This window comes from Uranotaenia lowii, chromosome 2 (genome assembly GCF_029784155.1).
Source record: "Uranotaenia lowii strain MFRU-FL chromosome 2, ASM2978415v1, whole genome shotgun sequence".
Lineage (NCBI taxonomy): Eukaryota > Metazoa > Arthropoda > Insecta > Diptera > Culicidae > Uranotaenia > Uranotaenia lowii.
Genome location: NC_073692.1, coordinates 248,818,034 through 248,839,149, shown reverse-complemented (window position 1 = coordinate 248,839,149; position 21,116 = coordinate 248,818,034). Strand labels below are relative to the sequence as shown.

The following is a 21,116-nucleotide window of genomic DNA, read 5'->3' as shown; positions in this document are numbered from 1 at the left end:
GCCAGATGTTTCGGAGACTCGCAAACGCAAATCGGGCTTTTCTGATCCGGGTTTCGATGTCCTTCTTGATACCACCATCAGGCGTAATCTGGCTACCAAGATACTGGAAGCACTCCACTGTCTCAACCTGTTGTCCAGCTACCACGAAATTGGAACGATTTCCTGTATTGATTTCCATCGACTTGGTCTTTCCGACATTGATTTTGAGACCTGCTGCCTTGGAGCTTTCGGTGAGGTCGTCGAGTTTGCTCTGCATGTCTTGTTGTGTTTGGGCGAGCAAAACAATATCGTCTGCCAGGTCAAGGTCGTTCACTTGCTCCATGGTTGAAGGATTCCACGGCAATCCTCGGTTTGGTCTACAGTCAATCGATCCAGTCAAGATCTCATCCATTACGATGAGAAAAAGTAGCGGTGATAAAATACATCCTTGTCTCACTCCAGCAGTTACCGGGATTGGTTCGGACAAGACACCGTCGTGCAAGACCTTGCACGAAAATGCCTCGTACTGTGCTTCGATGACATGGACTAGTTTCTCTGGGACCCCTCTTCGTCTAAGAGCAGCTCAGATGTTTTCGTGGTTCAGTCGGTCAAATGCTTTTTCGAAATCAACGAACACCAGCAGAAGAGAGTCCTGGAATTCGTTGATTTGTTCCAGTATTATTCGTAGCGTTGTGATGTGGTCCACACATGATCGTCCGGATCGGAATCCAGCTTGTTGCCGTCGGAGTGTAGCGTCTATTTTCTCCTGGATCCTGTTCAGGATCACTTTGCAGAGTACTTTGAGGGTTGTACAGATCAAAGTTATGCCACGCCAGTTACCGCACTCTGTTAGGTCTCCTTTCTTTGGGACCTTTACGAGGATACCCTGCATCCAGTCGGCCGGGAATGTTGCAGTATCCCAAATGTCAGCGAAAAGACGGTGCAACATTTGTGCTGACAAGGCAGGGTCGGCTTTGAGCATTTCAGCAGGAATGCAATCGATTCCAGGCGCTTTGTTGGATTTCATGTTCTTGATTGCCGCTTCTATTTCAGCCAGCGAGGGCGCTTCCGAGTTGACGCCATTAATGCGACTTACTGTGGGCGCCTCGAGCTGCGGGTTCTGTTGGCCATTGCTATTTGTAACTCGGAAAAGTTGATCAAAATGCTCAGTCCAACGCTTGAGCTGATCTGTTCGATCTGTCAGCAGCTGACCTGCTCGGTTTTTCAGCGGCATTCTTGCATTAGTCCTTGCACCACTAAGGCGGCGAGAAATATCATATAATAATCGGATATCTCCAATGGCGGCGGCTCTTTCTCCCTCTTCGGCTAGGGAGTTTGTCCAGGCTCTCTTGTCTCGTCTACAAGCTCGTTTAACTGCCTTTTCCAGCTCCGCATATCGTATTCATCCCCAATCCCTAAAAATAAATGTTTAGTCGAAAATCGACTTGCTGGAATTTAGTCGGTTTGCTGCAACTGTGCGTGGCTGGACTGCGCCGACTGCGCCTGTCTCTGCAAATCTCGTTTTCATCCTTTCGCAGCGTGTGTCCAATCCACCTACACTTACGTTCCCGTATCTCGATTTCTAGCGTCGTTTGATAACACTGTAGTTCCACGTTTATGATCCAGTTACCAGTTCACCAAGCGCAGTTGATATTCCGCAGGGAGCGATTCACAAATACTTGCATCATCATGATTTGACGTTCGAGTTGAAGATTCGGATTCGTTCGTAAAGAGATCTGGTATGACTTTCAGATGTTTTGGAAACTCGCATTCACAAATCGGGCTTTTCTGAACCGGGTTTCGATGTGTCACTTGGTACCACCATCAGGCGTTATCTGGCTACCAATATACTGGAAGCACTTCACTTTCTCAACTTGCTGTCCAGCTACCATGAAGCTGAAAGGATTTTCTGTGTTGAGGGTAGAGGTGATTAGATACATCCTTGTCTCACTTACTTCAGCTGTTACCATGTTTGGATCGGACAAGACACCGCAAAAGCTGCCTGGATTTCATTGATTCGTTCCAGTATTATTCGCTGCGTTGTGATGTGGTCCACACATGATCGTCCAAATCGGAATCCAGCTTGTTGTCGTCGTATCATAGTTCTTTGAGGGTTCAAAGTTTCAAAGATCAAAGGCGCTTCGTTGGATTTCATGTCTTTGATTGCCTCTTCTATTTCAGCCAGCGAGGGCGCTTCTGAGTTGACGCCAAAAATGTGACTTACTGCTGGTGCTTCGCGCTGCAAGTTCTGATGACCATCGCTATTCGTGACTAGTTTGTCTGTCAAGAGTTCCGAGACTTGGAATTCAAGCTGTTCATCATATGCCATTTTCACCTCTACATTCGCCAACCGGCGGACGTAGTATCGATATCCGAATTTCTCCTCGCATCTCACCAGGGACGAGGTGATGATCAGAAGAATGTCTCCGCTTCGATTGTTACGGACATCAATAAGGCTTCTTCTCTGATAAGACCACTAACACGATTTGTTATAAAATCTTAAATACATTTTAAAGAGGAGATTGTCAGAAATAAAATATGTACTGTCATCTCAACTTTGTACAACATGAGCACAGCTCTCTTAGCATTGACTATTGTCGATCGAGTTTCCATTAGGGTTCTGCTTCTAAGTCATGGTCAGAAACATGATCTACCGATCACTACATTCTCCATTTTCGGCTGATACAGATGTGACCAATTTCATTTTCTTTTCGGTCATCTTGGGATACCCAAGTGACCTTATCTGCTGGTCGTTGCGAGAAGACCGTTCCACCGATCGCCATGTTGTTGTTGCCACAAAATTCTACAAACAGGCAGTTTAAGGTCTTGACTATCGGAGCCAATCTTTGTGTTGAAGTCGCCTGAGTGGATTTGAATTTCTCCTTCGGTATTTTTCTCAACCACGCTGTTTTATTGACTGTAAAACTGATCTTTATCTCGCCTTTCACCAGCCAGTAAGCATACACAATTTTATAAAACAAAAAGTTGCTGAGAACTCGCATTGTTCATCAATTTATTTATTTGCTTACATGGTTTTCCGTCTCACGACATAACCTTATGAGCAAAATTCTTCTGAATCACTCGGTCCATGGCAACCGTTCTCCAGTTCCTCGGGCGTGCTCGACTCGTTCCTACCGGATTCGCAGCGAAAACCTGTTTCTCGCAATATGTCTTGCGCAGCGTATCCGTCCAGCCTTCGCCACCTTCTGGATACTGGGTTCGTCGAGAGTCGTGCGCGCTCGTGGTTCATCCTTCACCTTAACATTCCGTTCTCCCGCACGCCTCCTAATGGTTCTTAACACTCGTCGCTCGAATACTCTGAGTGTGCGCAGGTCCTCCTCGAACAATATCTACGTCACCAGTGAGACAAGATAAACAAAGTCCTCGACTGTCTCCAGCTCGTCGCCGTCGATCGTGACCTTGTTATTATTGGACAGGCGGCTTCGGACCCGCAGGTCATCATGTACTTCGTCTTGGACGTATTAATCATCAACCCAATCCATTTTTTTATTCATCAACTTGGTTACTATTTTTTGTCACCGACTGTAGCGTGGTCGATGGCAAGTTTTCAAAAGTTTTGTGGAAAAAAAATGGGATTTTTGAAAATATTTGTTCTACATTACCTATCGAGGCTATGTTTCATTTACTCTTATGCATTGGCATTATTTCAAACGACTATTATGCTAAAAGACTGTTATGCCAAACGACGTTCATACTGACAAACCGAGTATTATGGTTAACTCGGGTGACTGTTGGTGTTAAGGGTGGATTTTTTTGTTTGGGCACCCTTATAATACCATAAACATTGTCATACTACTAGTAAGCGTATCGTTAGCCGATTATTCAATTCATCCTTTATGTTTTGTATTCATATCTTTCGTCATATCATGCATTAGAATTCGAAGTACAAGTTTGCCACGAAATTTCCATAAACATTGCCATTGTACAACACTCATTCCAAGTGGGTTCGCATCTTTTCGCTGCAAGTGTTGGTGAGTTAATTCATATTTCATTCTGTAAAGCAACTTATTATTTGCCGGTAGAAATTCAAAATTTTGTTTTTAGTTTCAATCACAACAGTACTTTTGAGGTGTTCTTATTTGATAGATATTTTTTATGATTAAAAATGTGTCTTGCTTTTATTTGAACCGTTACTTTCGGTAGAGATGTATCAGTTTTTTTTTGAGCTATTTAAATTTGAATGATAAGATTAACAAAGTGTGTCTAAAAGTTCTGTTTTCATCTCTGATTTCGAATGTTTCCAACACCGAAAAATTATGTATACCAATTTTTTTTTATTCCAATCATCAATCATAGAAGAATTATATGAACTTTGTAACACACTAGCTGAAGCGGTGTGCTTTACAACACCTTTTGAAATTATTTCTAGAGTTTGTTTGGATTAAGTCGTATGAGCTACCTGACGTGTTTCGAGAAAATCACTGTAGAAGTTTTGTAACACATTCTTGATTCGAGTTTTCAAAATATTGCTCATAATTGTTTAAAAACTTGGTTTTGATGCAAAAATAGATTAGCAATATCCTCATGTATTCGATACAGGCATGAGTATAGTTGTTTGAGTATTTAAACAAGCACTTGCGACCTTTTGCACTGCGTGTTTGGCTCAAACGTCCTTTTGCAAATTATTAAATTTTACTCCTAAACTTGAATTGTTTTGTCTTGACCTTTGCTAATTTATGCTAACTCGCTTACATGTGATTTGGAGGTGTTCTCAATGTGGCAATTTGCCAGGCATCTCAAAACAGAGTATAAAAGAAAAGGGACTTACCGTTAAATCCCTGGAGCGTTGTTTTGATCTCCGAGGGTGATATGCTGTGCTTTACAGAATGCTTTACAGAAATGGTCCATTTTCAAATAACTTCTCCTGTTCCACTCGAGCAATCTCCTCATCTAAGTTTTTACCTAATGTTATAGAATACATGTTTACCAATCGTTTGTAATCAATAACTATAAATTGTTTATATTGCTTCGTACGACGTAGTCAAATCTAACTCTAGATTTTATATTTTTATCAATACGTAAATTTTAAATTTCATAATTGGGCTTCAAAATGGAAGCTGCATCTTCAGCTTTGCAGTTCAGTTAAAAATAATTAAAATTTCCTTGAATATTTTTTTTCTGTTTTCAAAACCTTATCTTATTTTTTTTTTCAATTTTTGTTTGAAATCTCAAATTGGTACTCTACCTTTATTTACGTCATAAAATTATTTAGTTATGCAAAAATTTATGTTTTACTTGTATGGAATTAGTTTAAATATGTAATATAGGACCTCAGTGAAACTTCATGATTCTTTGAAGAGATCTATTTTTCTTAACACTAGGGCGTACATCTTTCAAAGAAAGGATGTCTAGCATTTCACAAATGATATTCACCAGCCCATAGAACGAGTGCTACACAGAAAAAAATTTTGACTTTTACTTGTCACTGAAAACTGCAACCTTTAAAATAAATCACCTGTAATTAAATGTTTTCGATCTGTAAAATTACGGTAAATGTCCTGCTCCTTTTTGTTACAGGATATTTGCGTAATTTTACAGGAAATAATTTTTGCTGTATACGTATGCCGAGACCGAGATTCGATATCATAACCGCTTGCTTAGAATACTTGAACGCTATTCCCTAGGCCACGAATTACCATAGAAGCATTTGTCGTAACTAAATTGCATCACATGCATAATTTGGCTTTATTTGATTCATTATTTTTCAAGTTATGCAAAAACCTCTTTTTTTCTCTCGTCTCACATCTAAAAGAAGGGGTAGATGCCTTGTATGACTATTAGAGAAATTGTATGAGAGCCTTTTTTTCCTTTCTATCTCCCCTCTGTATGGATGGAGGGGTCTCAAATCATCATAGAAATATTTTTCGTACCCCCTCCCATGGAAAATTTACTGTCTAATGCTTAATTAGATATAGTTAAAAACTATTCGAGCCTCTTTTCTCATCTTTACACTATAAAGGATGAGGGTCTCACACAGTTCTAGTAACATTTCTCGTAACCAATAATCCTCCCATGCCAATTTCTTTCAGATAAATAATTTATAATAAGCAAAAATGATGATGATTTTTAAGTACATAATATACAATTTCTATACAAACCTAAAAGTTCAAATTTACTCATGTAAACGTTACTTAAAAATTTTGCAAAAAAACAGGGATGAGTTTTGAGCCAAAACAAAGGTTTTTAGACCCCAGGGATTTTGAAATTCAAAAATGACCCCAAATCGACTTAGTTTAATGCTGCAGTGTTGCCCCATTAATCAAACTTCTTGTGACTATTGTTTCGGATGAACGGACAAAGTTGATAAAAAATCTATGAAGTACATTACTGCTCTTCAAAAATTTTATTTGAAATTGATGAGAAATAGTTAAGCAATGATTTGCTTATCAACTTTGTTAACATTATCAGTAAAATTAAAAAAAGAAGTAACTGGTGCAAAAATTTCCATTCAAATGATAACTATACTTTCGGTTTTGCAACTTCAAAATTTTCAGTTCGACAAGTTATTTGCTCGATTGGAACGACACTGACAGAAAATCGAAAATTCCAGTCGTGACATTTCGTCTCTTTGTTTACTATAGGCTCGCTAGTCTAAAACATATCTACCCAAGTAACCACAAGCACTAAAGATTCACAATTTGACAGCTGTATACCAGCTTTCAAGTGCTAAACTGCATTTTATCGGCATATCAAATGTAATTCTGCATGCTAACAGCACTTCGAGTGCTATGCTGCATCATATTAGAATTATACCACTCTTTTTAAAATGCAACTAATATGCATGATATTAATAATATGTATGAGCAAATGAAGATCATAGCAGCCTGCTCAGAATTCAGTTGATGTCAGAGAAAGAATGTTTATAATTCAGTAAGAGCAAACGCACCAATGAGTGAGTATACGCGGCCCGGTTTTGCTCATTTCAGCGGCCCGGTTTTAGGATACACACTCTTTCGCGCACCAGTTGGGTGAGCATCGCGGGCGAGTCTTAACTCTTACACTGAAAAAGGGAATTAAAAAATCATTCATATTAATAAATTCAAAGCGGCAGTTATTTATTCATTCGAAAATAAATTATTTTTCAATTGTATTCAAATATTGCGCTGTGTTATGGTTAAAAAGATACATTGAATGCTATGCATTGAATTTTTTTCATAGTTTAAAAAAATTTTTAAACAGTTGCCTGATAAATTTTTAAATTAGATTCTTACGAACTCGTTCTGTTTATTTTTAAGAAATTGTACAATATCGTACGTGGAATAATCATGAAATTCAACCTTATATCGATACTCCCTTCGGGCCCTAGAAAAAACAACCCTATGTTTCAGTGAGAGATGTGCTGGCCGTGACTTGGGCCCCATTTTCGAAATATACCTTTTCCTCTTCTAAAAAAAGTGATGAATAAAGAAGTTCCAAAAAACCTTATATCGATATACGTTCACAAATGGTTATAGTATTTTATAAACTGTTTAGGAAATCTTAACTGTTCTAAACTGTTAAGAGATCTTTAGAAAAATAATTCGCATATGGTGCCACCCAGACAGTCATTAAAAATCCCAAAGCACATTTCCAGTTAAGTTACCATGCGATCATTACTATTTTGTTATTTTAAATTGAATTTATCATGCATTTTATTCAACATTTTGTAAAATAAAGAATATCATCAATAAACATTTAGTAGTCTATAATTTTTCAGTGCATGTTTGCTCTCGCCCCTTTCTTGTGAGCAAATTTGGTGACTTTGTCGGTCCCGACGGCAACGGCCCTATTTTGCTCACCCATATACTAACCCCCGGTGCGGTATAAAAGTGATTAAACTCGTGAGCATTTTCACTTTGCTCGCGATTGCTGCGGATGCTCTAATAAACCAACTTTCAACCGCATAAGTTCTCTTTAGGTAATGGTCCCAGTCACACCAGCTTTAAAGAAAGAGAATCTGAAGACTATTTCTGGAAGTTATTGGTTATTCAAGCAGTCGAAATGGCTTGTCCAAAGAAAATGGTAATCATCTGGAACGGGTTACGATATATGAAAATTTCGGGTGGAAACCCAACTGTCAGCCGTATTGGAGTGAAGATGGCAATTATGGAAGATCGTCTTGTTGACGCAGCAGCAAGATTGACATTCAACGAACGGCATGAGAAGGCTAAGGCGCTCATCGTCTATAGCGGATAGTCACCTCGAGTATGTACGAGACAAAGAAACTGCCAAGAAGGTGTAACTCGCTGGCCGCGAGTATGCAACGCAGACGTATATCCGGAGCTCGTTGGCGTTTCTGAAAATGGACGAAGGCACCCCATTAATGGATAATTTCCGTCGTTTTGACGAATTCCGACAACTGAAAGAAGCGTGAGCGGCGGTTTCCGAGTAGGACATGGTCAGCCAACTGTTCAATACGTTATCGCAGAGGAAATTAAAATTATAGTTCCTGAAGCATTTTCACCGATGTCAGAGCCTACCTACGTACCAAAGGGTCCGGCGCCGATTGGCCGACGCATAAGGCTGAGATAAAAGATCTCCTCTGCTGGTGGTCCGGAGCCAGCATCTTTACTTGCTGCCAGCCAAGGTTTTCGTCAACTGTGTGGATTTCAGCGGCTAGACTATGCCGCCACGAGCTTCTGGCTTGCCTCTTCTGCGATGCCTATCTGGATTGCAGTCGAGCGCCTTTCTGCAAATCTCTTTCTTATCTTTTAGCAGCGTATGCCCAATCCATCTGTACATACGTTTTCAAATCTCGGTTTAAGCGCCTTTTGATGACACCGGCGATGTAGTTCCAGGTTTGGGATCCAGTTGCCAGACCACCAATCGCGGATAATATTCTGCGGGGAGCGATTCACAGAAACTTGCAATTCTCGCACCCGTACAAATATACGGATGTGACGTTTGAGTTAAAGATTCGGATTTTAGTTCGTAAAGAGACCTGACAAGAGCGCCAGATGTTTCGGAGACTCGCAAACGCAAATCGGGCTTTTCTGATACAGGTTTCGATGTCTTTCTTGGTACCACCATCAGGCGTTATCTGGCTACCAAGATACTGAAAGCACACCGCTTTCTCAACCTGTTGTCCAGCTACCACAAAATTGGAACAATTTTCTGTGTTGATTTCCATCGACTTGGACTTTCCGACATTGACTTTGAGACCTAATGCCTTGGAGCTTTCGGTGAGGTCGTCAAGTTTACTCTGCATATCTTGTCTTTGGGCGAGCAAAACAATATCGTCTGCCAGGTCAAGGTCGTTTAGCTGTTCCATTGTCGAAGGATTCCACAGCAATTCTCGGTTTGGTCTACACTCAATCGATTCAGTCAGGGTCTCATTCATTACGATGAGAAAGAGTAGCGGTGATAAGATACATCCTTGTCTCACTCCAGCAGTTACCGGGATTGGATCGACAAGCCACCGCCGTGCAGGATCTTGCATGAGAATGCAAGATCATGTGCTTCGATGATGGACTAGTTTCTTTGAGACTCCTCGTCGCCTTAAAGCCGCCCAGATGTTTTCGTGGTTCAGTCGGTCGAATGCTTTTTCGAAATCAACGAACACAAGCAGAAGAGAGTCCTGGAATTCGTTGATTTGTTCCAGTATGATTCGAAGCGTTGTGATCCACACATGTTCGTCCGGATCGGGATCCAGCTTGTTGCCGTCGGAGTGTAACGTCAATCTTCTCCTGTATCCTGTTCAGGACCACTTTACAGAATCCTTTGAGAGTCGTACAGATCAAAGTTATTCCACGCCAGTTACCGCACTCAGTTAGGTCTCCTTTCTTCGAGACCTGCTGACAAGGATGGGTCGGCTTTGAACATCTCAGCAGGAATGCAATCGATTCCAGACGCTTTGTTGGATTTCGTGTCTTTGATTGCCGTTTCTATTTCAGCCAGCGAGGGCGCTTCCGAGTTGACGCCATTAATGCGACTTACTGTTGGCGCTTCGAGCTCTGTTGGCCATCCCTATTTGTGACTCGAGTTGTTCAAAATGCTCAGTCCAATGCTTGAGCTGATCTGTTCGATCTGTCAACAGCTGACCTGCTCAGTCTTTTAGCGGCAATGACTATCTGTGTTAAGTATTCTGAAAATATCTCGTTTAAACTTCAAAATTTTTATATAGTGTGCAAAAGTGTGCAACTTCACTTTTTCCAAAACCCTCTAGAACATATTTTATATGAAAAATCACTCGCAAAAAAGTTATGTTGAAAAAACTGAAAATTGATGATTTTTTTTTTAAATTGTCATAACTTTGTCTTATTCTTTCGGATTCCCCGTAACAATTCAATAAATCGGGAGCAGTAGGTTGTTAGCCTTAGGTCCCTATCCCGCGTTGAGGCTGCCATCTTGGACTTAGCTGGCGAGAGCGGCATTTCATAAATTCAGCCGCTCGCTGCGAAACAGACGCTGTTTGAGCCGCACTTGACCTGGAGAACAGACGCTTGGTTGTTGTTGCACGCTGCCCTGATCTGGGGAACAGACGCGTGCGGCCACTTTCTCGGTCTGCATGCGACCAAAGCATCCACCGGGGTTGGTTAGCCGATATCCGCTAAAGTTACTCGCATCCAAGCCGGCGTGTTACACATTATCCACCATTTGCCAGCCGAAGTAAACTGATAACCAAAGAGCAATAGCTATGGCAGAAAAAGTAAGAAACAATGCGAGTGAAGCACATAGATGTTCGTTTTCATTTTTTCAGAGAAGCTGTTACGAAAGGTACCATCAAACATGTACATTCCAACGGATACACAAGGCGCGGACGTACGAACCAAGCCGTTACCAGCTTCGACGTTCGCATCTCTTCGCAAGCAGATTAGCGTACGGTGCATCAACTGAGAGGGGTCGAAGATCGTAGCAGTCTGCTGAAGATCAGTTGATTTCAGAAATTTTTTATAATTTTGTAATAAACCAACTTTTAACCACATAAGTACATAAGTTCTCTTTAGCAATTTATCAACAAGAGGCAAATCATGGCAGAAAAATGACCCAAACCAAAAAAAAATTCTCGCATTGTCGTCCCTCATTTGGGCGCCATTTGCATTTTCCCAGCATTTTGCCCGTTAACGCTAGCATCAACCAATGCTAATATAGTGCTTGTATAGGGTTTTACCATTTTCACACTAAAGAAGAAGTTATTTTCACCAAACGTGGCTCACACAGTAAATGCAATGCACACAAGCAAGCTCTATAGCTGACGTGAGAGCATAATTGGTGCTAGTTTTTCAGTGTTTATGGTTATTTGGGTATATATTTTTTTTAGTTGAGTCATACGAAGACATGTGTAGTGTATGAATTCTACATAATCTTTGTTTCGTTAACATCATTCGTCAAGCTTATTATTAGACTTCATAGTTGATTTTCAGTAGAAAAATTGCGATAGTTCATGACAGTGGAGTACTCTAACAAGATTTGTTTCAGTAGCATGCAATGTTTCGAAATTCACTGGAAAAGCTAAATGTTTTAAACGTCTTTCATTAAAATTGATTCATATTTCACAAAAAATTAATCAATGTTTTGTGCTCAAATATAGTAGAAGATAGTGAATTTCGGAACATTCTAAGAAGCTTTGCTCATCTTGTATGCATTTTATGGTTTGCTACAACTTCATAATAACTATGCTTAATTTATTATCTTACCATCTCAGGAAAATGTTTTTACATATTTTTTTAATATTTTAGTATTTTCAACAAAATATCATGTACGAATACGCAAACTGCTGCGTGTACTATACAGCGCACGGAATCGTTCGTAAAGTCCCGCCATCTTCTGGACGACTCCGTATTGGAAGACAAAATATCAGCTGATACAACGTCGACGGGGAGTTCAGACGGTGTTATTGGGTTTGAACATGAGAACGAACTCTCAGCTGACATACTCGGATTTCAAGGATGCCTGCGACGTAAAACCGTAATGAAACATCGTCGCAAATCGACAGTATCTTCCTGGCAACGATACTGGATTCAGATATGGGCCAATTCACTCGTTTATTTTTCACCTAAATCGTTCAAGGGGTAATTCAGAAAGTTTTAATCAGGTGCAACAGGATATAATTATCTGCTTTTTATCACCTTCAGATCAGAACGATGCGACTTCAAACGTGAACCTACAAAAGTACATACTTTGGAAGGATGGAGTGTAGTACCTAAGGAAGATGAGCATAATGACACATTTCAGCTAATAAACCATCAGCACGGTCATATTTACAAGTTTCGTGCTGCTTCTACCGAACTATCTGCTCTCTGGTTGAATGCTTTAAAAAAAGTGATTTCACAAATTGTTCCTGATAATTTAGGCAAACCTCCTGTCAATTTAATGTCGTTTGAATAGTACCTTGTATGCTGTATAAAATCTCTGAAGACTGTAACATACGCTCTCTAATATGTATATCAAAGAAAAAAAAAGTTAGGAATAAAACGTTTTACATTTTAATTATTTTGTTATTCTTTTAAATATAGTGATTATTTGTTAACGTTACTCATCACAAACATTTGATGACATATATTTTTTAGGTTGAGATCATTACAACGTAAGGCTGTAATCATCATCAAAAGGGTCGTTCTCGCCCGGAACCGAGTCGAGACGTGGCTCCATCTTCAACCAACGAGAAAGGACCACGTCGTTGGTTCAATCACCTAAGTAGCCAATAAAGCAATAAACCAAGTTTGTGAGTCTTTTTTTTCTTTTTTCCCTATATCTTGTTCTACTTTTTCCCTACAGTTTTTTCGATCATTACGTGGTTCGCTTTTTTTTTTTTAATATGAGCGAAGCCGGGAAGCATCTGGAGGATTCAGCTGTCCTTTGAATACTCATATTTCTCCGGCAGTTCATCTTTCTACTCCATCTGCAGCTGCGGAAAAGACAAACCGACTCCGGGTTTATCCGGATAATTCATCCTCTTCTGGGCCGTGAGTAATTTTTATCCGGCCCAAAACTAACGGATAACCATTAACACTAGAAGGACCGGCAAATTGAATATACCTATTCGGACCGTGACCAGTCAAAATGACTGGTAAAGGGGAAATTTTTTATATCATAATATTTTTAACTTTTTTCTTTTGAAATTGTTTTGTTATTTATTCGATATCATTTTTGTTATAAAATGGAAATATTTTTTCACCATGGGTGCACGGAATCACCTCAGTTTGGCATAGTTGACGAATGCGTGTATGTCATAAAATGAATATTTCAAATAATTATCAAAAAATTAAAACACATTATCAATCTAATTATAAAATCATGTTAGACGGCTATGGATATTGACCATGGGTGCACGGTTTCACTTCAATTTTCTTTTAGTAGATATTTTCTAGCATCCATCGCTCTGAAATTTTTCAACACGTTGCCTATAAATTATACCTGATATTGTAGGTTTTGAAGCATATTTTTTTCTATCAGTAGAGCAATTTACCATGGGTGCACGGATTCACCGCTATTCATCCAAAATCAATTTTTTTGCATGCTAAAGGTAAAGAATAAAGACTTTTATAGATTCAAATAAAAATTTGTGTTATATACATGGTTTTTCAGTGCACGGATTCACCGCGTTTTAATCAAATATTGGACTTTTTGCAAATTTTAAAAAAGCATTTTTACAAATCAAACCAAAGTCGAAACCATGTACATATTTCATGTTGAGACATAATGATTTAAATAACGATTTTTATTTAAAGTTCCGTTTTTTCATTCCTGGAAAAGAAATATTTCAATTTTATCTTGGAATAATAAATGTATTTAGTTATTATTACAAAACAGGTTTTTGCAATCGTACATTTATCTGATAAGATCTGATCAACATCCAAGAAATTGGAAAACGATTATCATGGCCCGAGTGAGTGATGAATCAACATTGTCAAATGTACACGTTGATTTGTTTTTCCTTAAAAGTTTTTCGAATGACAACTATTGCATTTCAAAACCGATCATATCTAACTCAAAAATATGTTGTGTTTTGAAGCAATTTGAAAACTATTTTACTCTACATAATTTACAACGGCGAATTTACAGCCATTCCGTGCACCCATGTTGAAATATCCGCATCCGATGAGATAGGCTGGCGCGAGTCTGGTCTAGGTATGCCAGGCGTACTGGGTTCGATTCCTTGTATCGGCAAGAAAATTCTTGGGTTCAAACCCCATGAGTTGCCGACAGGTAAGATGTGTTTCCTCTTATAATAAGAATGTTCAATCAGTTGTCAGCTGGCCAGGTATATACACGGGTGCCGGAATACCTGTAAGTGAACTTGCATTGGAAATTTGTCGAGCCTAATAATCTAAGAATGCATACTTGGGCAGAAACTACGGTGAATCCGTGCACCCATGGTGGATAATAAACATATAAGAATATATCGTGCACCCATGTTGAAATATCATTTTAATTATTCAGTTTCAGCTGATGTCTTCAAATTTGAATAAATAAGTACTCAATTCATAATAATTTTACTCATATTAGTTTAGTATAAAACATATTTATCACCTAAAACTACTCGATTACTCGAATGGACATGTATTAAATCTAACATAACTTTTACAAATCTTGATGAAATTTCGCCAAATTTTGACAGAAAGTTCGATTATAGTTGAGCAACAAAACAGACCAAAAAAATTGGGAGTCAAGTGCTTGAAGCGCCACACAGCGGCCAATCCGAGAACTTTTTCTTCAAATCATCACGACTTCGCATCGAAAATCAATAATTTCATAACGAATGACACACTTCTGCCCACCATAAATCAACTAGGACTCATTGTCTTGAATGTAGCTTGCAAATGAAACCAAAAACAAGCGAAAAAAATTTATCTTGTTTGAGTTATAGGGTTTTGAATTTTACCAGTCATTTTGACTGGTCACGGTCCGAGTGTCCATGGCGAAATTTTTCTCGCTTATTAAAAGTGCTAGTGAAATAAAAAATACACAGTTTTGTAGAGATTTAAAATTCATGAAAAGTCGTATTTTTTGCGAATTTTTAAAGCGAAGTATGCAAAAGATATTCAACAAACGAAGTGTCCAACCCGTCACTGGTGTGGTCTTTCTAGTGTTAAATGTAGTGCGGATCACTAAAGATTTTGCTTGGTGGCCATCCGTTATCAGCGTAACTAAGGTTAGGTCGAACAAAATGGGCATTGTTTTAGGCGACCGGAAGGCCGCAAACGGTATTCTTGCTAACATTTTTTTAACTTATACCGTATTTGCTTTCTCCCCTCGATCAGTGTCCCACCGTATCTGACAAAAACAAACAAAAATCGTCGCCAGTGTATTGCTACCTCACTCACTCACACGCTCTCTCGCAACACTGACAAAATTTTCGGGGCACCACCGCCCGATGGCAGTGCAACACCAGGTCAAAACCAGTGCAACACCGTCCGAATAAACAAACAGTTTGGCAGCACCTAGTGGTGCACCAGTGCAACACTAGTGCAACACTCGGCATAAACAAATACGGTATTAGAGTATCAGCTCTATATATCGTTCGAGATGTACACAGAAAAAAAATCTGAATCCTTAACAACACTGAAATTGAAAACCTGTATCATTACATGACGTGGAACGCGATTTATTGATGTAAATTTACAAATTCAAAAAAGTTGAATCCTTAACAGCACTGAATTCGTATGACACAAATATTACTTGACACGGAACGCGATTATTTGATGTAAATTTACATCACATATGATGTAAATAAAAAGAAGCATCACATACGACGGATTTTTCAGTGCGAATTAAATATTACACGTCTTAATATTTTACATGTCTTTCAAATTTTACACGTCTGTTGGAGTTTATATACGTGTAATATTCAACTCGCACTGAAAATTCCATCATATGTGATGCTTCTTTTTTGTTCCATCATATGTGATGTAATTTTACAACTTTTTTTTTGGTCACACAAAATAATCAACAACACTGAATTGGAAATTTCTTAAAATTACACGACATGAAATATTACAATACACTGAACGTGATATTATCATGTAAAATTATAAACTGTGAAGAACAGGACCAGACAAATGTGAGAAAAACTGTTAAGCCAAGTCGTGCGCCAAAGTATTTTCCCCGCGCGCGAGTAAGTTAATCGGATTTGATGGTTCCCGGAGATCTTCGAGAAGCAGGGATACGGTTCAGGAAGTGGATCCACGATGCTCAACTTTGGATCCGGTACGTCGGGGAAGAAAATAAAAGTAATAAAACTTATGTGTGAGATAAAAAAATGGTCTCCTAATAAAAAGAATTATATTAATTATAGAAGGATTTCTATTTTTACTAAGAGACTTGAAAATTCCAGTATTGAATCATATTATTGTCAATTGCATGAATTTTTAGACTATTGAGAGAATCTGATTTGACAGATAACAATTCCGCACTCACTAACACCATCACATTCTTTATATAAACTATCATGTGCTAAAAGTTGAAAAGGGACTATATGAAAAAAGGACCAACATCAGAGTTCAGTTACCTCCAATTATTTCTACCAAAAAATCAACATTCATATGCACCGTTGCCGTCTTTAACAAACTGCGCTGATTGCACCTATTTAGACCCACGTGCAAATAATTTGCGCGCAGTAAAATTTGCTCACAGACCTATACATAGACAATGACACATATCGATATTCTTTACATCTTTGGATAAAATTGAATTAAAAACAATTGCGACTGGTGTGTCAGTAAAAATTGTCAGTGAATCCATATTTTTTGGCTAATTTTTCAGTAATTCGAACAACGCCCGAAATGCATGATTTATTTGTTCCACTTACATTCTTGTACCCAAATGTACAGAATGCATTTTGTTTTCTGTTCGTTTCTTTTCATTTGTTGATCGGTCAATTTTCGTTATTAAACTCCTTGGTTAGCATTTCAATTTTCGCCAGAACAATAACGATTATGCCGTTTGGAAATGTGATTCGAAAATCAGAAGCGAGCAACGGCTGATTTGAAAAACTGACACAGGTTGTCTATGTGTGCGTCAGTGCGAAAATATTTCTGCGTGGAAATTATTTGCACAGGAGTCTAAATAGGTGCAGTTTCCGCAATAACGATAAATAAAACAAAATTAAAAAGTTTTTCTTCAAATATTCAGTGATTTTATATTGCGGAAAATGCACCTATTTAGACTCCTGTGCAAATAATTTCCACGCAGAAATATTTTCGCACTGACGCACACATAGACAACCTGTGTCAGTTTTTCAAATCAGCCGTTGCTCGCTTCTGATTTTCGAATCACATTTTCAAACGGCATAATCGTTATTGTTTTGGCGAAAATTATTAGAACCAAGGAGTTTAATAACGAAAATTGACCGATCAACAAATGAAAAGAAACGAACAAAAAACAGAATGCATTCTGTACATTCGGGTACAAGAATGTAAGTGGAACAAATAAATCATGCATTTCGAGCGTTTTTCGAATTACTAAAAAATTATGGATTCACTGACAATTTTTACTGACACACCAGTCGCAATGGTTTTTAATTCAATTTTATCCAAAGATGTAAAGATTATCGATATGTGTCATTGTCTATGTCTGTGTCTGTGAGTAGATTTTACTGCGCGCCAATTATTTGCACGGGTGTCTAAATAGGTGCAATCTGCGCAGTTTGTTAAAGACGACAACGGTGCGTATGAAAGTTGATTTTTTGGTAGAAATAATTTGAAGTAACTGAACTCTGATGTTGGTCCTTTTTTCATATAGTCCCTTTTCAACTTTTAGCACATGATAGTTTATATAAACAATGTTATGGTGTTAGTGAGTGCGGAATTGTTACCTGTCAAATCAGATTCTCTCAATAGTCTAAAAATTCATGCAATTGACAATAATTTACATCATTTTTATTTTACACGTTGCTAAATTTAACATCATTTTTTATTTTACACGTTGCAAAATTTTACTGGCGTGTAATTTCCAACTGGCACTGAATACTCCGTCATATATGATGCTTCTTTTTATTTACATAATATGTGATGTAATTTTACAGATTTTTTTGGTAGTGTGTAGAGATCGAGGGTGTGATCACCGAATCGAGTCTGGAAGCTGAATACGTCGTAAGTCTCACGGCGTTGGTAAGTTTAAGAGCCTTGATTCGACTTCGGTCGAAATCTTGGATGGTCGCCACGATTCGGGCGACATTCGCCATTACGTCTTGATTGACGGAATTTTAAGGCTTCCACACAGCAAGAAAAATTCGTGTAAATTTAGATCGAAAACGATGCACGAAAACGGAACATCGATTTTGATGTAAAATTCTATCACGGTGTATTTTTTTCGAGGATGTAATTTTTGAGGCGTGTAAATTTAGATCGAAATCAATGCACGAGATTGGATCACAAAAGCCGTCGTGTAAAAATACACAGGGATGTAAATTTTGAAATTTATTATCGTAATTATTGATATTTTTTCTAAATATTAAGTTTTTTGCTTTTGTCTTGAATAAATACGCCGCATGTATCATTTTTAATTCACATTTATTTACAAAACTGAACATAAAAACCATTTGGATAGCGTCAGGCTGATATTGTTGTTGCATCCGATGATTCCCAGCACGGAGATGTTTTTCGAATCAGCATGAATTTTTAGACTATTGAGAGAATCTGATTTGACAGATAACAATTCCGCACTCACTAACACCATCACATTCTTTATATAAACTATCATGTGCTAAAAGTTGAAAAGGGACTATATGAAAAAAGGACCAACATCAGAGTTCAGTTACCTCCAATTATTTCTACCAAAAAATCAACATTCATATGCACCGTTGCCGTCTTTAACAAACTGCGCTGATTGCACCTATTTAGACCCACGTGCAAATAATTTGCGCGCAGTAAAATTTGCTCACAGACCTATACATAGACAATGACACATATCGATATTCTTTACATCTTTGGATAAAATTGAATTAAAAACAATTGCGACTGGTGTGTCAGTAAAAATTGTCAGTGAATCCATATTTTTTGGCTAATTTTTCAGTAATTCGAACAACGCCCGAAATGCATGATTTATTTGTTCCACTTACATTCTTGTACCCAAATGTACAGAATGCATTTTGTTTTCTGTTCGTTTCTTTTCATTTGTTGATCGGTCAATTTTCGTTATTAAACTCCTTGGTTAGCATTTCAATTTTCGCCAGAACAATAACGATTATGCCGTTTGGAAATGTGATTCGAAAATCAGAAGCGAGCAACGGCTGATTTGAAAAACTGACACAGGTTGTCTATGTGTGCGTCAGTGCGAAAATATTTCTGCGTGGAAATTATTTGCACAGGAGTCTAAATAGGTGCAGTAATGATGTAATTTTACAGATTTTTTTGGTAGTGTGTAGAGATCGAGGGTGTGATCACCGAATCGAGTCTGGAAGCTGAATACGTCGTAAGTCTCACGGCGTTGGTAAGTTTAAGAGCCTTGATTCGACTTCGGTCGAAATCTTGGATGGTCGCCACGATTCGGGCGACATTCGCCATTACGTCTTGATTGACGGAATTTTAAGGCTTCCACACAGCAAGAAAAATTCGTGTAAATTTAGATCGAAAACGATGCACGAAAACGGAACATCGATTTTGATGTAAAATTCTATCACGGTGTATTTTTTTCGAGGATGTAATTTTTGAGGCGTGTAAATTTAGATCGAAATCAATGCACGAGATTGGATCACAAAAGCCGTCGTGTAAAAATACACAGGGATGTAAATTTTGAAATTTATTATCGTAATTATTGATATTTTTTCTAAATATTAAGTTTTTTGCTTTTGTCTTGAATAAATACGCCGCATGTATCATTTTTAATTCACATTTATTTACAAAACTGAACATAAAAACCATTTGGATGGCGTCAGGCTGATATTGTTGTTGCATCCGATGATTCCCAGCACGGAGATGTTTTTCGAATCAGCATGATCAGCATCCTCGAATGGTTCCGGAAATCATAATTTTTCGTTCAGCATCCTGCACACTCGAAAGTTTTTCCGGATAATCACTGGCCGGATATCAGCCGCTGCGAAAAATCTGACCTTGCACAGCAAGAAAAAATCGTGTAAATTTAGATCGAAAACGATGCACGAAAACGGAACATCGATTTTGATGTAAAATTCTATCACGGTGTATTTTTTTCGAGGATGTAATTTTTGAGGCGTGTAAATTTAGATCGAAATCAATGCACGAGATTGGATCTCAAAAGCCGTCGTGTAAAAATACACAGGGATGTAAATTTTAAAATTTATAATCGTAAATATTGATATTTTTTCTAAATATTAAGGTTTTTGCTTTTGTCTTGAATAAATACGTCGCATGTATCATTTTTAATTCACATTTATTTACAAAACTGAACATATAAAAACCATCGGAAAGCGTCAGGCTAATATTGTTGTTGCATCCGATGATTCCCAGCACGGGGATCTTTTTCTAATCAGCATGATCAGCATCTTCGAATGGTTCCGGAAATCATAATTTTTCGGTCAGCATCCTGCACACTCGAATTGTTCTGACAAAAGTTTCTCCGGATAATCACTGGCCGGATATCAGCCGCTGCGAAAAATCTGACCTTGCTGTAATGGAGAGAAAACTTATCAGTTTCAACCATATTCTTTATTTCACGTCTCATAAACTTACTACTTTAAAGACTCTTAAAGTGCTCCTGTAGCTACGCCTTTGAATGACTCGTTTCCGAATAATTTTCCGACTTGTTTACTTTGTGCTCGACGCGCAAACTAACTTGAAATATAAAAAGGCACAATTTAAATATTTGCATTCAATTTTAAATCAAACAGATATAATTTTACACTGTTTGTGATATAAATTTCGTTGACCGGTTGATTTTTGCATGATGCAGTGTAAAATTAAATTAAAACAGTTTATTTCTATTCAATTTTGGAAAATAGACTAATATTACAACGAAAGAAGTTTAAAATTATATCTTTTTGTAATTACACTCAAGAAAAAATAGATCACTCGTGTTTTAGATTCCGTGTACTTTTAGAAATTTTTTGCTGTGTGCTGTAATGGAGAGAAAACTTATAAGTTTCAACTATATTCTTTATTTCACGTCTCATAAACTTACTACTTTAAAGACTCTTAAAGTGCTCCTGTAGCTACGCCTTTGAATGACTCGTTTCCGAATAATTTTCCGACTTGTTTACTTTGTTTCCGACGCGCAAACTA

General features: G+C 38.1%; 1 protein-coding gene across 3 annotated transcripts in view; it reads left to right on the top strand.

Annotated features, from left to right (window-relative positions):
- The window catches only part of LOC129744968 (ras-specific guanine nucleotide-releasing factor RalGPS1), a 17,321-nt gene extending 4,913 nt beyond the window's left edge, over positions 1-12,408 (top strand). For 2 of the 3 annotated variants that reach the window (XM_055737791.1, XM_055737790.1), the window contains exons 8-10: positions 3,876-3,971; positions 11,658-11,990; positions 12,054-12,408. In XM_055737791.1, coding sequence (XP_055593766.1) covers positions 3,876-3,971; positions 11,658-11,990; positions 12,054-12,306 — 682 coding nt within the window. In that variant the 3' untranslated portion in view covers positions 12,307-12,408. The remainder of the gene's footprint in view (positions 1-3,875; positions 3,972-11,657; positions 11,991-12,053) is intronic. The other variant, XM_055737792.1, reaches the window with a different exon arrangement.
- Positions 12,409-21,116: the final 8,708 nt, after the last annotated feature.